At 47.8% G+C, this 18,308-nt stretch overlaps 1 protein-coding gene across 1 annotated transcript in view; it reads right to left on the bottom strand.

Annotated features, from left to right (window-relative positions):
* Positions 1 to 18,308, bottom strand: part of LOC117356049 — a 191,373-nt gene that overhangs the window by 102,996 nt on the left and 70,069 nt on the right. The window contains exon 2 of the mRNA XM_033935309.1: positions 13,781 to 13,904. Within this exon, the coding sequence (XP_033791200.1) occupies positions 13,781 to 13,806 (26 nt within the window). The 5' untranslated portion in view covers positions 13,807 to 13,904. The remainder of the gene's footprint in view (positions 1 to 13,780; positions 13,905 to 18,308) is intronic.

Raw genomic sequence — 18,308 nt, 5'->3', positions numbered from 1 at the left:
AGATAAAGTCTTGTATATTTTATTGCTGCCATTTATTTCCATATCTTTCATACGGTAGTTCTGTTACCTTATCTATTAAGCTTTTATGATAGCATCTCATAATGGAAGCTGTACCTTTCTGTAAGAGCTTCATATCTTTTCATCGTAAGTGAGGCAGAGAGCACTGAAGAGACATAGGGGTCTTTTTACGAAGGCTCAAATGGCTAACACCCCTTAGTAAAAGGACCCCATAATTTGCAAACTCTTGGCACAAGGAAGCAAAGGATTTCATTTGACCTGACCTCATTTATTACTTGTGATATAAAATGAATTTCGTGTTGGGTCCAGCATTGAAACAAATCAATGTTTAATGTTATCTGATCCTCCCATCTCCTCCTCTTTGTTCTTTCAATATAGTTTTCATTTTAAACATAAGAGTCGCCATCCTGGGACAGACTGAAGGCTCATCAAGCCTAGTATCCTGCTTCCAATAGTGCCCAACCCAGATCCCAAGTAGTAAAACGGATTTTATACTGCTTATCCTAGGAATACGCAGTGGATTTCCCCCAAGTCCACCTTAATAACGGCTTATGGATTATTCTTTTAGGAATTTATCCAAATCTTTTTTAAACCCCGCTAAGCTAAATTTCACCACATTCTCCAGCAGCGGATTCGAGTTTAATTACATGTTCTGTGAAGAAATATTTTCTCTGGTTTGTTTTAAATCTACTATTTCTTAGCTTCATTGCATGTCCCCTAGTCCTAGTATTTTTGGAAAGAGTCAACAAGCGACTCACATCTCTCCTTTTCACTCCATTCAGTATTTTATAGGTCTCTTATCCTATCACACCTGAGGTGTCTCTTCTCCAAGCTTCTTTAACCTCTCCTCTTAGGGAAGTCACCCCATCCCTTTTATTATCTGTACCTTTACTAATTCCACAATATCTTTCTTTAGATACGGTGAGGTGCAGCTGTACCATAAAGTGATACAAGTAACATCTCTTTCTTATGTTTGCATTGACTTAATTATGTCAGTTTCCCTTTGTCTGTAATGTATTTGAAAACTTTCAATAAAGTTACTTTTGTTTTGATAATGCTGAGATGCTGGCACAGCTTATTCGTTGGTACACATCCTAAATAACGTACTTCATACAGTATTACAATTTTTAGGAGATTGTGAGCCCCTGAAGCAGACATACGGCCCGTGTCAGGTTCGTATGAAGTGTGTTCTATGTGAGCTACCTATTCAAGTTTTTGCCAGCCCGAATACTCTGGTCATCTCTGCTTGTTTTGGGCTGATGGACTTTGTGCAGAGTTTATCGTTCTTTGCTTTTCTTCTTAGAAACATAGAAACATAGAAATAGACGGCAGATAAGGGCCACGGCCCATCTAGTCAGCCCACCTTAATGTCCCTCCCCTACCTTTGCCCTGTGAAGAGATCCCATGTGCCGATCCCATTTGGCCTTAAAATCAGGCACGCTGCTGGCCTCAATCACCTGTAGTGGAAGACTATTCCAGCGATCAACCACTCTTTCAGTGAAAAAGAATTTCCCGGTGTCACCTCGTAGTTTCCCGCCCCTGATTTTCAACGGATGCCCTCTTGTTGTCGTGGGACCCTTGAAAAAGAAGATATCTTCCTCCGCCTCGATGCGGCCCGTAAGATACTTGAACGTCTCGATCATGTCCCCCCTCTCTCTGCGCTCCTCGAGCGAGTATAGCTGTAACACATGTACAAAAAAAGAAGCCCCGAGCAGCTGAGTGGCAGAAGACGGCTTCCCCTGCCAGCTCTGCTCGCGTGTGAAAGACGGTTTCTGTACGAATGATCAGATGGGATTATGGCAGATCTCCGCTTAGAAATCAGCCCAAAAAAATCGGACCACAGCGACCTGCACGGTCTTAACGAGCGTTTTTAGCTCTAACAGGCTACATCATAAACCTGGTCTGGAAACAGCCCCGGAGCTGCTCCTTTTAGCCAGCTTCATGGGACTCCCTTATGAATTCAGATGAAGATGGGGAGGGAGAATTTTGTAAAAGCTATGGAGTTTGATAAATTCATTTCTTAACTGAAGTTTTAATTTTAACAATAATTTTATACTGTCTATACTTTTGATAACATGTACTTTTATTCTCAATACTTTGTACATAGAAACATAGAAATAGACGGCAGATAAGGGCCACGGCCCATCAAGTCTGCCCACTCCAGTGATCCTCGCTATCTATCTTTGCGGATAGATCCCACATGTCTATCCCATCTGGCCTTAAAATCCGCCACACTGGTGGCCTCAATAACCCGAAGTGGAAGACTATTCCAGCGATCAACCACCCTTTCAGTGAAGAAGAACTTCCTAGTGTCACTGTGCAGTTTCCCGCCCCTGATTTTCCACGAATGCCCCCTTGTTGCCGCGGGACCCTTGAAGAAGAAGATGTCTTCTTCCACCTTCACCGATTGTCCAGTTTCTCCTCTGTGTAAACCGCCTAGAAGTCATTTGATTGTTGGCGGTATAGAAGAATAAAGTTGTGCTGGGAACAAAAATCTCATGCACGAATACAGGATGTCCGGGGCGGTACTTGGAGAGACCTCCCAAGAAAGGGACTTGGGAGTTCTGATTGACAAGTCCATGAAGACATCTGCACAACATGCTGTGGCGGCGAAAAGGGCGAACAGAATGCTAGGAATGATAAAGAAGGGGATCACGAACAGATCGGAGAAGGTTATCATGCCGCTGTACCGGGCGTTGGTGCACCCTCACCTGGAGTACTGCGTCCAGCACTGGTCGCCATACATGAAGAAGGACACGGTTAAGGGGCTGGAGGAGTTGCCATACAGTGAGAGATTAGAGAAACTGGGCCTCTTCTCCCTTGAAAAGAGGAGACTGAGAGCGGACATGATAGAAACATTCAAGGTACTGAAGGGGATAGACTTAGTAGATAAGGACAGGTTGTTCACCCTCTCTAAGGTAGGGAGAACAAGAGGGCACTCTCTAAAGTTAAAAGGGGATAGATTCCGTACGAACATAAGGAAGTTCTTCTTCACCCAGAGAGTGGTAGAAAGTTGGAACACTCTTCCGGAGTCTGTCATAGGGGAAAACACCCTCCAGGGTTTCAAGAGAAAGTTAGACAGGTTCCTGCTAAACTATTGAGACTGGATTCATTTGGATCACTGGTCTTGACCTTGGGGCTGCCGCGTGAGTGGACTGCTGGGCAGGATGCACCATTAGTCTGACCCAGCAGCGACAATTCTTATGTTCTTATGTCATGTTATGAGTTAAATGTTTATGGCAGAAAAAGAGAGGGAAAAGCTGAGCGATTAGGAGCCGCAGGTAAGAGAGTTGGTGGGAACTGCTGGTGCTCTGAAAAGTCTCTTATCTTGCCTGTTGTACTCTTTTTCAGCTCATATGATCCAAGTGTAAAGCCTTTAATAATGGCCCCTGTAATCTCTTCTAGTGAACTGTTTATTTGAGCACAGATTACATTCCTGTTCTCCAAAGAGGAAGCTTGTTCCTGCTTAGATTTCTTGGCCCTGAATGTAACCTTGGAATGGTTTTCTCTCTTCCTCTAACCCCCAATCCCTCCTTTCCCACAGGAGACCCCAGAGGCAGCCTGTGAACGTCTGTCCCCTCCCCCTTCTTCACTTTTATTGTAACTGGATCCGCTCGTTCTGGGGTGAAAGGGGGGGGAGAGAGAGAAGGGAGCCCCAATACTTGCATTTCTCAATGTCCCTCCATAGGCTAAAGCAACTGGCCAGGAGTCTAGGGACCATATTAGAGGAATGGTCTCCTTATTATAGTGGGGGAAGTCTTCATATTAGAGCAGGGGTGTCCAATGTCGTTCCTCAAGGGCCGCAGTCCAGTCGGGTTTTCAGGATTTCCCCAATGAATGTGCATTGAAAGCAGTGCATGCACATAGACCTCATGCATATTCATTGGGGAAATCCTGAAAACCCGACTGGACTGCGGCCCTCGAGGACCGACATTGGACACCCCTGTATTAGAGAGATACAGTGGTGTAGCCATAGGGGAGGAGGCCTCGGAAGCCTGTGCCCCCTCTGCACGCACGGCTGGCAGGGATGCCAAGCCCCACCAGCCGAAGATGTGTCCTGCACAAGTCCCGCCTGTACTGAACAAGCAACACTTAATTTGGCAGATGTGCACCAAGTTTCCAGCGTATGCTGAGTTAGACTCTCTCCGTGACTAAGACATAAGAACATAAGAATAGCCTTAGTGGGTCAGACCAAAGGTCCTTCAAGCCCAGTAGCCCGTTCTCACAGTGGCCAATCCAGGTCCCTAGTACCTGGCAAAAACCCAAAGAGTACTAATATTCCATTTAGAATCCTAAAGAATAGCAAGATTCCGGAATCCCTGAGAGTAACAAGATTCTAGAATCCCAAGGAGTATCAACATTCCATTCAGAATCCTAAAGAATAGCAAGATTCCGGAATCCCAAAAAGAGTAACAAAACATTCCAGAATCCCAAGGAGTAGCAACATTCCATGCTACCGATCCAGGGCAAGCAGTGCCTTCCCCCATGTCTCTCTCAATAACAAACTATGGACTTTTCCTCCAGGAACTTGTCCAACCAGCTACGCTATCCGCTCTTACCACAACCTCTGGCAATGTGTTTCAGAGCTTAACTATTCTCTGAGTGAAAAAAATTCCTCTTATTGGTTTTAAAAGTATTTCCCAGGAGCTTCATTGAGTGTCCCCTAGTCTTTGTAATTTTTGACGGAGTGAAAAATCGATCCACTTGAACCCGTTCTACTCCACTCAGGATTTTGTAGACTTCAATCATATCTCCCCTCAGTCAGATGAAGACCTCTAACCTTTTTAGTCTTTCCTCATACGAGAGGATTTCCATCCCTTTATCATCTTGGTCGCTCTTCTTTGAACCTTTTCTAGTTCCGCTATATCTTTCTTGAGATAAGGAGACCAGAATTGAACGAAATAGTCCAGATGAGGCTGCACCATGGAGCGATACAGAGACATTATATTTATTTTATTTAAAATATTTATTATCCGCCTAAAACCTAGGTGGACTTACAATAAAACATTCATAATCGGTTGAACCATCCCTTGTTTAATCAAGCATCTTGTTTGACTTTTTTGGACAAGTTCCTGGAGGGAAAGTCCATCGTCTGTTAATGAGACAGACAGCAGGAAAATCACTGCTTGCCCTGGGATCGACAGCGTGGAATGTTGCTACTATTTGGAATTTTGCCAGGTACTTGTGACCTGGATTGGCCACTGTGAAGATGGGATCCTGTGCCAGATGGAGCATTGGTCTGACCCAGTAAGACTATTCCTATGTTCTACATAGTACTTACATAAAAAGAAAATCCAACGGGATCTGCAGTAAACAAACACCAAGCAAAAACCAAAACCAAAACTGCAGACCATGTGCAAGATGTAGGCACTGTTTATTACAATACTAGTCTTATAGCCCGTTAAATTAACGGGTGCTAGAATATATATGTGTGTGTCTTTTTTTTTTTTTTTTTCTCTCTCCTTAGCCGCTTTCTGTATTTCTGTCTGTCTTTTTTTTTTTTTCCTTGGCTGTCCACTACCACCCCTTGCCTGCTCCCCCTGTCCATTCTCCCTTCCTTTTACCTCCCGTGTCCTCCACCACCCCATCACTGCTCACCTTATCCAGCAGAAGCCCTTCTCCCTTTGTTTTACCTCCCCCTGTCCATCATCACCTCCTTCCTGCTCCCCCTGTCCAGCAGTAGGCCTGTCTTCATTTTTCTGCCCCCCCTCCCTGTTCATCAGCACCTCTTCCCCTGTCCATTAACCCCTTTTCTGCCCCTCCATTTCCGTGTGTTGCAGCATTTCCCTCCCACCCCACTTCCCTGTGCAGCATTTTCCTCCCCCCCATACCTTCCTCCTGAACTCCATGCCCTACTTATGTTAAAATGCTTTCCGGGTTTGGCTGCAGCGGCCTGCAGCCGCCAACAGCCGCTGCGGCCGACATCCAACTCGGGCCGCCGCGGCCAACATCCGACTCGGGCCGCCGCAGTCGACATCTGCCTCGGGGGGGGGGAGGAAGAGAGAGAGCGGAGAGAGTACTGTAGGGGCATGCGCACTCCTACCTGCGAGTCCCTATATCGCGGCGACGGCAAAGTTACTGTAAGGGAGACGCCAAGAGCAATACTGGAGCACTGGTGCGCAAGGGAACCACGGCGGCAGGGACGGCCAACTTACAGGAAGGGAGGGAACGCAGGCGGGGATCGTGAGAGTAGCCACCGCTGCGTCTTTCAACAGGGAGCAGGCCAGACCGTAAGCCGCGCATGCACACTTCCTATGGGTCGCTACAGCTCACGGAAAACCGGCACACGCATAGGAAGTGCGCATGCACGGCCTAGCGTTTTATTATATTAGATTAATGCAGTATGGTGAATATACCACCTTATTTTTTTTAATCAATAAATGTTTATTGAAAAAGTTTTGAGAAAATTATACAAACCAGAATATAAATATCAGGGACATCAACAGATAGGAGAGCAAGCATATAAAAAGCTCCCAAGTCACAGAATGCTCCCCCAGCAGTACAAACAGCAGAAATCTCTCCCAACAGAACCCAAACAGCCCCCAATACATATCATCAATCAGAACTCCACAAAACCCCCCCCCCCCCCATCATACCAACTGTATTACCCTCAGAGAGGGACTTCCTGTGGTTTCTTCAGGGAAGTCCCCCTGGACACAATCCCTCCCCCCCCAGAAAAAGCTTAGTGTAAAGATTCGATTTTTTCTATTATTCTCGTCCAAGTCCTGGTGTAAGTATAATAATACCCATGTCGCTTTGCAATAGATAATTCCATTTGAACAATAAACTGAAGCTTCAAAGTCCAATCCAAATGAGTAGGTGCCAGTCCCTGTTTCCAATGGGCAGCAATCAAACATTTTGCTGCCGCCAAACCCCAACGTCGGAGCTTTGTCTGCCAAGAGTACAGACTAACATTATAAAGGCCTAATAAACATCCCTGTGGAGAAAAAGGCAAGAAAATCTGTAACAATTGTGATAAACATCCCACAACAGTCCTCCAAAAGGGCTTTAGAACTGGACAATCCCACCATATATGTAAAAAGGTCCCCCTATCCACCCCACATCTCCAACATAAGGCAGATACTGTAGGAAACATACGATGGAGACGGGCAGGTGTGTAATACCAGCGCATGGTTACTTTATAGGCATTTTCCTTAATAAGTGCACAAGAAGAGGCTTTTCCCACTTCGATGTGAATTTTAAACCACTCCTCAACAGAAAAGGTACAGTGCAAGTCTACCTCCCAAGCCCGTTGATAGAGAGCCGGAAAGGAAAAGGAGCCCCGAATATATTGGTAAAGAACAGAAATGGGTTTAGGTAAGTTCCGAAGAGTGACCCACAAGTGAGCGAAGGGATCTAGAGATTGAATGGGTCCCCTATCCCACTTTTGAGAGTGAAGGAAATGACGTATCTGAGAATAAGCCAAAAAGTCTCCCCTGGGCAAATCCGCACTAATCTGGAATGTTTCAAAAGACACCAGGACCCCCTTCTGAAGCACATCTCGAAAGGTAGACAACCCCAACCGTTCCCACCGCACAAACACAGAACTCTCCCCACCCGCCGGGAACAGAGGCTCACCGCGCACCGCACCAAGAATCGAGGGGCCTACCCCAGCCCCCCAACGCCGTTTAGTAACCCCCCACACTCCCAGAAGATGTTCCAAAAACGGATTTCCTGGGACCGCCAGTCGCTCAAGATCAATAGAGGAGGACCAAAGCCAGCGTTTCAAACATGGGCGTCCCACAAAATGTTGTTCAATACGCACCGCCAACTTAAAATCAGCAATCTCCCAATCCAATAATAGCCGCAGCTGAGCAGCCCGGTAGTACCACAATAAATTAGGTACCGCGCGTCCCCCTCTATCCCTAGCTGCCCACAAAGCAGCTCTGGAGATACGAGGAGATTTCCCCTGCCAAATAAAGCGAAAAAACAAAGCATGTAATTGCTTCAACACCAAATGTGGGACTGCGACCGGCAACGTTTGAAAGAGAAAGAGCAACCGGGGTAGGACATTCATTTTCAACACTGCAATGCGACCCCACCAAGACAACCAAAACCCATTCCAGCGTTGAATATCAGTCCTAACTTGTTGAATAATTCTAGCATAGTTAGTTGTATACAATTGAGTTAGATCGGTCGGTAAATGAATTCCCAGATAGCGAATGACCCCAGGAGCCCAGCGAAAAGGAAACCGGACAGCTAAACGACGCTGATCCTCCTCCCCCAGGGTTACATTCAACAATTCAGATTTATCCATGTTTACCGTGAACCCCGAAAGCTGCCCGTATTCTAAAAAGAGATCAACTAAGAATGGCAACGAGTCTTCCGGGTCCCTAACATACAATAATACATCATCAGCAAAAAGTGCAATACGATGTTCAATATCTCCTACTCGTAACCCCATCAAGTCACCATGTTCCCGAATACGAATGGCCAGAGGTTCCATAGAAAGGGCAAACAGCAGAGGAGATAAAGGGCACCCCTGTCGAGTACCCCTCGCAATGGAAAAAAAGTCACTATAAATCCCATTAATACACACAGTAGCTTTTGGAGCTGCATAAAAGGCCTGTACCCATGCCAAAAAGAAAACGCCCAACCCCATCTTCGACATCACCTGCCATAAAAAAGTCCAGTCAACCTGATCGAAAGCCTTCTCGGCATCAATCGACAGAAAAGCTACTTTAGCAGAAGTCCGCTGAGCAGCCCACATAAGGTGTAAAGTGCGTCTAATATTATCACCTACCCGTCTATTATGCACAAATCCAGATTGATCCAAGTGTACCAAAGACGGCAATACCTTCCCCAACCGAAGGGCCAACACTTTAGCAAGGATTTTTGCATCAGTATTTAGTAACGAAATCGGTCGGTAAGACCCGCAGCTCATCGGATCTTTGTTTGGTTTAAGTAGGACCGAAATCCCAGCCTCCCCCATGGTGGACGGCAACGAAGAGCCATCCCTCACCCCGTTCGCAACCCGAACCAGCAACGGAGCCAGGACCTCCCGGAAAAGTTTATAAAACTGATTAGTATAGCCATCCAAGCCCGGCGATTTCCCTAACTTCAACTCAGCAATGACTCCCAAGACCTCCCCTAACTCTATAGGCTCATTGAGCAATTCCCTGTCCTTATCCGAAAGCCGAGGAAGCCGCATCTGTGAAAGGTATTGTTCAATAACAGCCGGATCTCGCCCCTGTGAGGGTCTGTATAAATCAGAATAAAATTTAAGAAAATCTGATCTAATATCTGAGTCAGTCCGATGCACCGTCCCTCCCGCATCCCGTATCTGAGTAATAGCCGCTCTCGCCTGTTTCAGCTTAATCAACCGAGCCAAGCGAGATCCAGGTGTATTATTATATTCATAGACCGATTGCCGCAAACGTGTCCTCAAAAACTCATATTCCTCCATCTGCAGTAGGGAGAGCTCCGCCCGTGCCTTAACTAATTGTTCATATATTAAGGGGTCCTGGTGTCTCTGGTGCAGCCTCCCCAACCGTTCCAATTGTTCCCTTAACCTCAGGTTGCGCTGAAAGTTACTGTAAGGGAGACGCCAAGAGCAATACTGGAGCACTGGTGCGCAAGGGAACCACGGCGGCAGGGACGGCCAACTTACAGGAAGGGAGGGAACGCAGGCGGGGATCGTGAGAGTAGCCACCGCTGCGTCTTTCAACAGGGAGCAGGCCAGACCGTAAGCCGCGCATGCACACTTCCTATGGGTCGCTACAGCTCACGGAAAACCGGCACACGCATAGGAAGTGCGCATGCACGGCCTAGCGTTTTATTATATTAGATTAATGCAGTATGGTGAATATACCACCTTATTACCAACCAGGGAACCCCTGGTTGGTAATAAGGTGGTATATTCACCATACTGCATTAATATTGTAATAAACAGTGCCTCCATCTTGCACATGGTCTGCAGTTTTGGTTTTGGTTTCTACATAGTACTTACTGCATAGAAAGGGACATGCACTTTGGTGAATCCTCTGGGGACATGGAAACATTTTCTTCACCTGAAATGTAACTAACCTTAAATTACCTCTGGAAAGGCATAAATTAACCCCCCCCCCCCAATAATACCTGCTATACCTGAAAGTAATTCACCTTAATCTACCACTGAAAATAATCATAATAATTTATTTTCTTGTATACCGCCCTGCCATTAGTTCTAGGTGGTTCACAACAGTAGATAAATACAATCGTAAACACATTTCTATGGGCAGAATTATACATCATGGTTAAAAATACAACTTAAACATACAAGTATTAATATCTCGATTAAAATGCAACCTAATTGTAAAGAAAAATTTACCAACATGGCATGATAAAATCATTAAGAAGCTTGACGATCAACATTCTTGGTTATCAAACAGATTTTAATAATTACCTAAATATAGGATAAGAATACACCTGAGCAATCAGCGGGCTTCTCCAGGAATCCGCTTTCCCCGCCTGATATTCTAAAGTCCAATCAAAGAATGTTTTATAGTGACAACCCCTAGGGGTGGGGAAAATAAACATGCCCGAATTCCTGGTATGCTTTTCTGAATTAAACAATTCCAGATATGATACCAAATAAGAGGGTAGTAGTCAAAAAAGGGCTTTATAACAAACACACCCGGATTTAAAAAAAATCCTCTGGCCCCAAACGGCAGCCAGTGTAGTTTGGCATAAAAAGGCATAAGCTAACCCCCCCCCCCCCCCCAATAGAATGCCTACTGTTCCTGAATATATGCCTGCCTGAAATCAGTGCAAAAGGAGCTCAGGATAGCAGGAGAGGGGCCCAGATAATGGGCATGCATATGGTAAGAGGAAGCAGAGACCATGTCACAGGAGAGCTTTTAATACATGGCTGAGGAGTGTACGTTAAGAGGGTGCGCTGGCTGGAGTTTCATCTGGATGAGGGGGGTGAATCAGGTAGGCAGCCCCAAATACAAGGGGTGCCAAAAAGTTCTCAGCCCAACCAAGAAGAGCAGGACGTGGATATGGTCTGAAACAACGTCAAAACGTAGAATTTTGTTTCTGCAAATTGGCACTTAACGAAATAAGAAACACCCTTTTCAGCTAGAGTGGCAAAATAACGCTCAGAATTTACGAAGCTGGTTGGCTGGGCTGGGAACTTTTCAGCACCCCCTTGTACGTAATAAAAGTGAGCCAAGTCTAGGACAACGAAGCCATTGTGACATCACCGATGAGGCTGGCTCTTATTGGTGGGATGAGGCATTATGACATCACAATCTCTGCTCTGGAATGTTGCTATGAGAGGGTACTGGAAAGTTCTCAGCCCAACCAAGAAGAGAAGGACGTGGATATGGTCTGAAATAACGTCAAAACATAGAATTCTGTTTCTGCAAATTGGCACTTGAATGAAAGAAGAAACACTCTTTTAGGCTACACTGGCAAAAAAACGCTCTGAACTTGGTGGGTTGGGCTGAGAACTTTTCAGCACCCCCTGCTACAGGGAAACACTAAAGAGTGTACATTGCCCAGCAACCTTTCATCAACTGGAATGACATGTGTTTTGTGATCCGTGGCCGGATTCTATTTTAGAACACGGCGGCAGGGAACACTCTGGAGCTTCCCCCCCCCCACCCTCATTCACCAACTGCTGCGGGTGGGCGGAGCGTGAGCGTGGGGGGCCTGGCTCCCCGGCTACTGCGTCCGGAACACGCCGTTGAAAGCGGAAGATGGCGGTGGGTTGGCTCACCTCGCGGCAGATGCGCAGGAACCGGCTCTAACAGGCTCACCCTCCCTCTTCCCCGCACTCTGCTCCTCTTCAGCGGACAGCATGTGCTACGGGGACGACGCCTGCTTCGTGGCCCGGCACCGGACGTGCTCAGTGAGTTTGTCTTCTAGGGACAGGGGAAGCACGGAAGAGGTGCTGCTGGACTGTGGGAGCAGGGAAGAGGGACGGGGAGCACGGAAGAGGTGCTGCTGCACAGGGAAGTGGGGTGAGGGAGGGAAATGCTGCTGCACAGGGAAATGAAACATAGAAACATAGAAATAGACGGCAGATAAGGGCCCACAGCCCATCTAGTCTGCCCACCCTAATAACCCTCCCCTACCTTTGCCCTGTGAATAGATCCCACGTGTCGATCCCATTTGGCCTTAAAATCAGGCACGCTGCTGGCCTCAATCACCTGTAGTGGAAGACTATTCCAGCGATCAACCACTCTTTCGGTGAAAAAGAATTTCCTGGTGTCACCTCGTAGTTTCCCGCCCCTGATTTTCAACAGATGCCCTCTTGTTGTCGTGGGACCCTTGAAAAAGAAGATATCTTCCTCCGCCTCGATGCGGCCCGATGGAGGGGGAGGGTATGCTGCTACTGTACAGGGAAGTGGGGTGGGGAGGGAAATGCTGCTGGTGAGAAAAGGGGGCTGGGGCTGAAAGGGAAAATATGGGAGAAGGGAGCTGGGGCTGGGGCTAAAAATAGGGGACATGTGAGGGAAGGAGGCTTTACTAGACCCGTTAATGTAACGTGCTTAAACACTAGTATTCTGTAAAAGGCACCTACATTAGATGTCACTAGGCGATCTATTTGCAGCTGCTTAGCAATGCCTGAGTTTGGGATCCACACCTTCATATTTATTTTTTAATTGACCCCGCCGGTTTTCAGCCATTCAAGACAAAAAAGCATTAAACAATTTAAGAGTTTGGCGCCGAACTCTTAGGACACCTAGCGACACCTAAGTGGCGGTTCCCTTCCACGCTTAATGACGCCTATCTCAACCAGTAGGCGTGGTTAAGGGTGGGGAGCAGGCGTGGTTGATTTAGGCGGTAGTTTTTCGGCTAACACGCGCTAATATTGTGCATGCGCTAAAAAGGCTAGCGCACCTTCGTAAAAGGCGCTCAGACGGCAGCTCTAGTAGTTGGGAAGGGAAGTCAGTACCAGGCAGACGTCAAGAGATTTTGTCCCCAAAATGGCAAAGATTTTATATCATCTACTATATTAGGCAGCCCAGATGTACCCTGTAGATCCTCATCTGTCATCATTTACACAGTGTCACAGGGATAAGCAAAAAGGATCCTTAGCAGTGGGAGGGGTAAAGCCTGGGGGGAGCACAGAGGGTCCTTAGCTGTGAGGGGTAAAGCCTGGGGGGGAGCACAGAGGGTCCTTAGCTGTGGGGGGAGTGAGGGGTAAAGCCTGGGAGAAGCACCGAGGATCCTTAGCTGTGAGGGGTAAAGCCTGGGGGGAGCACAGAGGGTCCTTAGCTGTGAGGGGTAAAGCCTGGGAGAAGCACCGAGGATCCTTAGCTGTGAGGGGTAAAGCCTGGGGGGAGCACAGAGGGTCCTTAGCTGTGAGGGGTAAAGCCTGGGGGGAGCACAGAGGGTCCTTAGCTGTGAGGGGTAAAGCCTGGGGGGAGCACAGAGGGTCCTTAGCTGTGAGGGGTAAAGCCTGGGGGGAGCACAGAGGGTCCTTAGCTGTGAGGGGTAAAGCCTGGGGGGAGCACAGAGGGTCCTTAGCTGTGGGGGGAGTGAGGGGTAAAGCCTGGGAGAAGCACCGAGGATCCTTAGCTGTGAGGGGTAAAGCCTGGGGGGAGCACAGAGGGTCCTTAGCTGTGGGGGGAGTGAGGGGTAAAGCCTGGGGGGAGCACAGAGGGTCCTTAGCTGTGGGGGATGGACAGTGAGGGGTAAAGCCTGGGGGGAGCACAGAGGGTCCTTAGCTGTGGGGGGAGTGAGGGGTAAAGCCTGGGAGAAACACAGCACTGCAAAACACTGACTCGTCCTGTGACCCTCAGCCTGCCCACTCCCTGGACATCCTTACCTCGTAGAGCTGCCAGCAGTCCCCATGCTGTCCTGCTGCTCAATGCTTTTGCCTCGCCTGGAGCCTGCCGAATGCAATCCAATAGCCGGTGCTGGGGTCAAAGTCTGCACTGGATAGGATTGTGCTATGACAAAAGCAAAAACTTGTCCTGTAACAATGACAAATTGTAACCTGTTAACTGTATATTATATTTGCCATCCTGTAACCTGTTCTGAGCTCTTGGTGGAGAACGGGAGAGAAAACAAATATGTAAAAATACACCTGTTGTGATCGCTGCTCTCTCAGGATGAAAGGAGACTGAGCCGAACCTCCCCTTCCACCAAGGAGAAAAGATTGGCTGGCAGACAGGGATTGCATTATCATAGACTAGATCAGTGTTTCTGAACTTCTTCAAGCCAAGGACCCCCAAAGTCTAACAAATATCAACCGAGAACCCCAGACCCTGCTCCCATTACTAATTGCAATGCAATTTCTTCCATTCATGTTTCATATACACAGCAGATATAAATTCTCAAAACTGACACATTTCAATTTGAAATTAAAATCATTTTCCCTACCTTTGTTGTCTGGTGATTTCATTTTTCTAATCATCTCCCCGTCTCTGGTTGCACTTCCTGCTGCCTGTGCTCTTAACTGTGTTTCCAGGGCCTTCTTATCCACTGACTGCTTTTCTCTCCTTCTTCACTTTCTGCCCTACACCCATCACTTTTTTCCATTTTTCTGCTTTCTTCTCAAAATCTACTTTCCTATGTCTTCCCTTCCCTTCCTATCTCTCTCCTCTCCCATGGTCTGGCTTCTCTCTCTCTCTCTCTCTCTCCTTTCCTCCGTTTACATGGTCTGACATCTCTCTCCTTCCTTCCCTCCCTCCTCCCAGTAGTCCATCTATCTATTTCCTTTCCCCCCTTCCCACAGTCTGGCATCTCTATCCTTTCCTTCCCATAGACTGGCAAATCTCTCTCCCCTCCTTCTCTTTCGTTCCCTGGTCTGGCATCACTCTCTTCTTCCCGCTCCCTTTCCCTTCAAAGGTTTGACATCTCTTTCCCTCCTTCCTTCACCTTTCTCCGGATCTACATCTATCCTTTGCTTGAGTCATCTCCCCCCTAGTGTAATATTTATCCCTCCATTCCTTCCTTCCCCCCATTCCCAACTAACATGCTTGCACCCCATGCACCATTTTCTCTCCCCTCCCTTCCACCCCATGTCCATTTTCCCTCTCTCATAACTCTCACTCCTCCTGCAACAATTTTCTTTCTTTCCTTCCTTCCCTCCCCCCAACCCCACTCTCAACTAATATGCTCTCTCTTCATGAACCATCTCTCCATCCCCTCCACCCCATGTCCATTTCTTCCTCTGTCATCACTCACCCTCCTGCAACAATTTCCTTCCTTCCCTCCCCCCAACCTCACTCACAACTAATAAACTCTTTCCCCATGCATCATCTCACCCTTCCCTCCAGTGTGCAGCACCTCTCCCTTCCTTCCCCTTCAAGTCCAGCAGCACCTTTCCCCTTCTATCAGGTCTAGCAGCACCTCTTTTCCTTTCCCTTTCCCTCCTCCCCTGTCCAGTAGCATCTCGCCCTCTCTCTTCCCCATGTCCAGCAGTATCTCTCCTCCCCCTAGCAGAAGCTCACTGTGTGCTTTTAACTTCCCCACACAGTTGCCACTAGCATTAATTTATCCACAGTTCCATCTGGCAACCTCAGGGCCTTTGCTAGGCTGGTCCACCTGATGATGCAACTTCCTCTTTCATCAGAGGTGGGCCAGCCTAGCAAAGGCCCCAAGGCTGCCTGATGGAATTGCCAGCTAAACTAATGCTAGCGGCAGCTGTGTGGGGAAATTAAAAGCATGCATAGTTGCTGCTGCTAGTGTGTGTGTGGGGTGGGGGGGGGAGCTGGGGGAAAGAAGACGAGGAAGGCGGAAGATATGCGATAGCAGGAGGATTAATAGACATGCCATTCTGTGTACCCCATGACAATGGTAAGCATACTTCCTGGGGTCTGCATATTGCGTGTTGAGAACCTCTGATGTAGATAAGATGAGGAAGGACCTAGCAAAGCTTGAGAAATGGTCTGAAATTTGCCAACTATTATTTAATGCTAAGAAATGCATTTGGGCTGCAAAATCCTGAGGGAACAGTACAATTTAGGGCAGTGGTCTTCATTGCAAGGCTTAAGAGCCAATGGCAGCCCAAGGAGACATTCTGGGTGGCCTGTGTTACCATCTGAGGTTCCACCCCCCCCCCCCCCCCCCCTTGGATCCAATGCTTTTCCTTCCCAGCAGCCGCTTTCAGTGCGAGTGAAGTAAATACACTGCCTTTGGCAGGATGGAAGCTTTCCCTCTGCTACTGCTTCCTGTCCCTGCATAGACGGGAAGTAGTAGCAGAGAGAAAGCTTCCAGGCTGCCAATGGCTCAAAGAGTGAGAGCAGCACTGCTGGGAATGAGAACAGTGAGGGAGGGGAAGACTCTGGGCTGTCATTGGCTTGCGGGCCTTAAATTGAAGACCACTGCTGGTGGAATTGTGTGCAAAAAAAAAATCCAAATTCTGAGCACAAAATTTGCTAATTCTATAGCTGTGTTTGACAACATTTAAACAATATTTTTGCAAATTATTAGCCAGAATTTCAGTACAATTCAGTATTTTCATTAAATTATGCTAGAGAAAACAAAGCGCCTTCAAGTTTTTCTCGCTTAGTGACTTACTTCCAGCAGCACATGAGGTGAAGTTTGCTTGGTTTGGAAGCGGACATATTTCAGTAACTTCAGAATAAAAAACTTTTCTATCTTTTGTTGTCTGAGCAGTGTATTTTTCCATTCACTTAGGCCCCAGAGTCTCTTGTTTTCTTTGTAACTGTCTTCCCAGGATCCCCGTCTGTCCTGTCCAGCATCTGCCCCCTCATCTCTATCCTGAGCTTCTTCCCTCTCCATTCCCCTACATCCATCATCCCTCTGACAGAATCACCCCTTTTCAAGCACTCCCTGTGTCTAGCAGGCCTTTTATGCCCTTCTCTATGCTCTCCATCAAATATTTTCCTCCATGTCTGTCCCTCTCTGTGCCCAGCATTACTTCAGTGTCCCTCTATTTACACTCACTCCCCATCTAGGATCTCTTTGCTGTGTCTCTTGCTATGTAGGATCTTCCATCCCTGAGCTAGCCTCTCTTCCTTACCCCATCAAGTTTTAATCTCTCTCATCCCTCACTCTCATGCCTGTACTCCCTCCCAACCAGCATCTCTCTCATCCCTGTACCCCCCCAGCCAGCATCTCTCTCATCCCAGTACACCCCCCCACCAGCCAGCATCTCTCTCATCCCAGTACACCCCCCACCAGCCAGCATCTCTCTCATCCCAGTACATCCCCACCCAGCCAGCATCTCTCTCATCCCTGTACATCCCCCAGCCAGCATCTCTCATCCCAGTACACCCCCCCAGCCAGCATCTCTCTCATCCCAGTACACCCCCACCCAGCCAGCATCTCTCTCATCCCTGTACATCCCCCAGCTAGCATCTCTCATCCCAGTACACCCTCCCAGCCAGCATCTCTCTCATCCCAGTACACCCCCACCCAGCCAGCATCTCTCTCATCCCGGTAAACCCCCACCCAGCCAGCATCTCTCTCATCCCAGTACACCCCCCCAGCCAGCATCTCTCTCATCCCAGTACACCCTCACCCAGCCAACATCTCTCTCATCCCAGTACACCCCCCCAGCCAGCATCTCTCTCATCCCTGTACATCCCCCAGCCAGCATCTCTCTCATCCCAGTACACCCCTCAGCCAGCATCTTTCTCATCCCAGTACACCCTCACCCAGCCAACATCTCTCTCATCCCAGTACACCCCCCCCAGCCAGCATCTCTCTCATCCCTGTACATCCCCCAGCCAGCATCTCTCTCATCCCAGTACACCCCTCAGCCAGCATCTTTCTCATCCCTGTACATCCCCCAGCCAGCATCTCTCATCCCAGTACACCTCCCCAGCCAGCATCTCTCTCATCCCTATCTCCTTCCAGCTAGCATTTCACTCTCTTTCCTATCTTCCCGAGCCAGCATTTATCACCCCATCCCTCCCCAGCCAGCATCTCCTACCCTCTTTCCATGAGAAGCAATGCTGATTTCACTGGCCACTGTCTCTGCAGGCTTCCCTCCAGGATGGTCCTGCCCATGCAGGCTGCCCAAAGATGTTGCCGGCGGAGAATTAAACTGCAGAGGCTGAGGGAGTGCCAATTTTGTGCAGAAACAGGAAATTCCATGTGGCTGGGGAATTCTGCACAAATTCTGCATTGTGTAGTTGTGCAGAATTCTGCCAAGAGTACCTCTAGGGCAGTGGTCTCAAACCCGCGGCCCAGGGGCCACATGCAGCCCTTCAAGTACTATTTTGAGGCCCTCATTATGTTTATCATAATCACAAAAGTAAAATAAAACAGTTTTTCGATCATATGTCTCTTCAGCTATAAATGCCAATATTATTATTAAGACTTAGCCAAAAAGAAAGATTTATAAACTATAAAGATTTTTACCTCATGTAAAATTATCA

This window comes from Geotrypetes seraphini, chromosome 2, assembly GCF_902459505.1.
Source record: "Geotrypetes seraphini chromosome 2, aGeoSer1.1, whole genome shotgun sequence".
NCBI lineage: Eukaryota > Metazoa > Chordata > Amphibia > Gymnophiona > Dermophiidae > Geotrypetes > Geotrypetes seraphini.
This window is presented reverse-complemented; position numbering and strand designations above follow the sequence as displayed.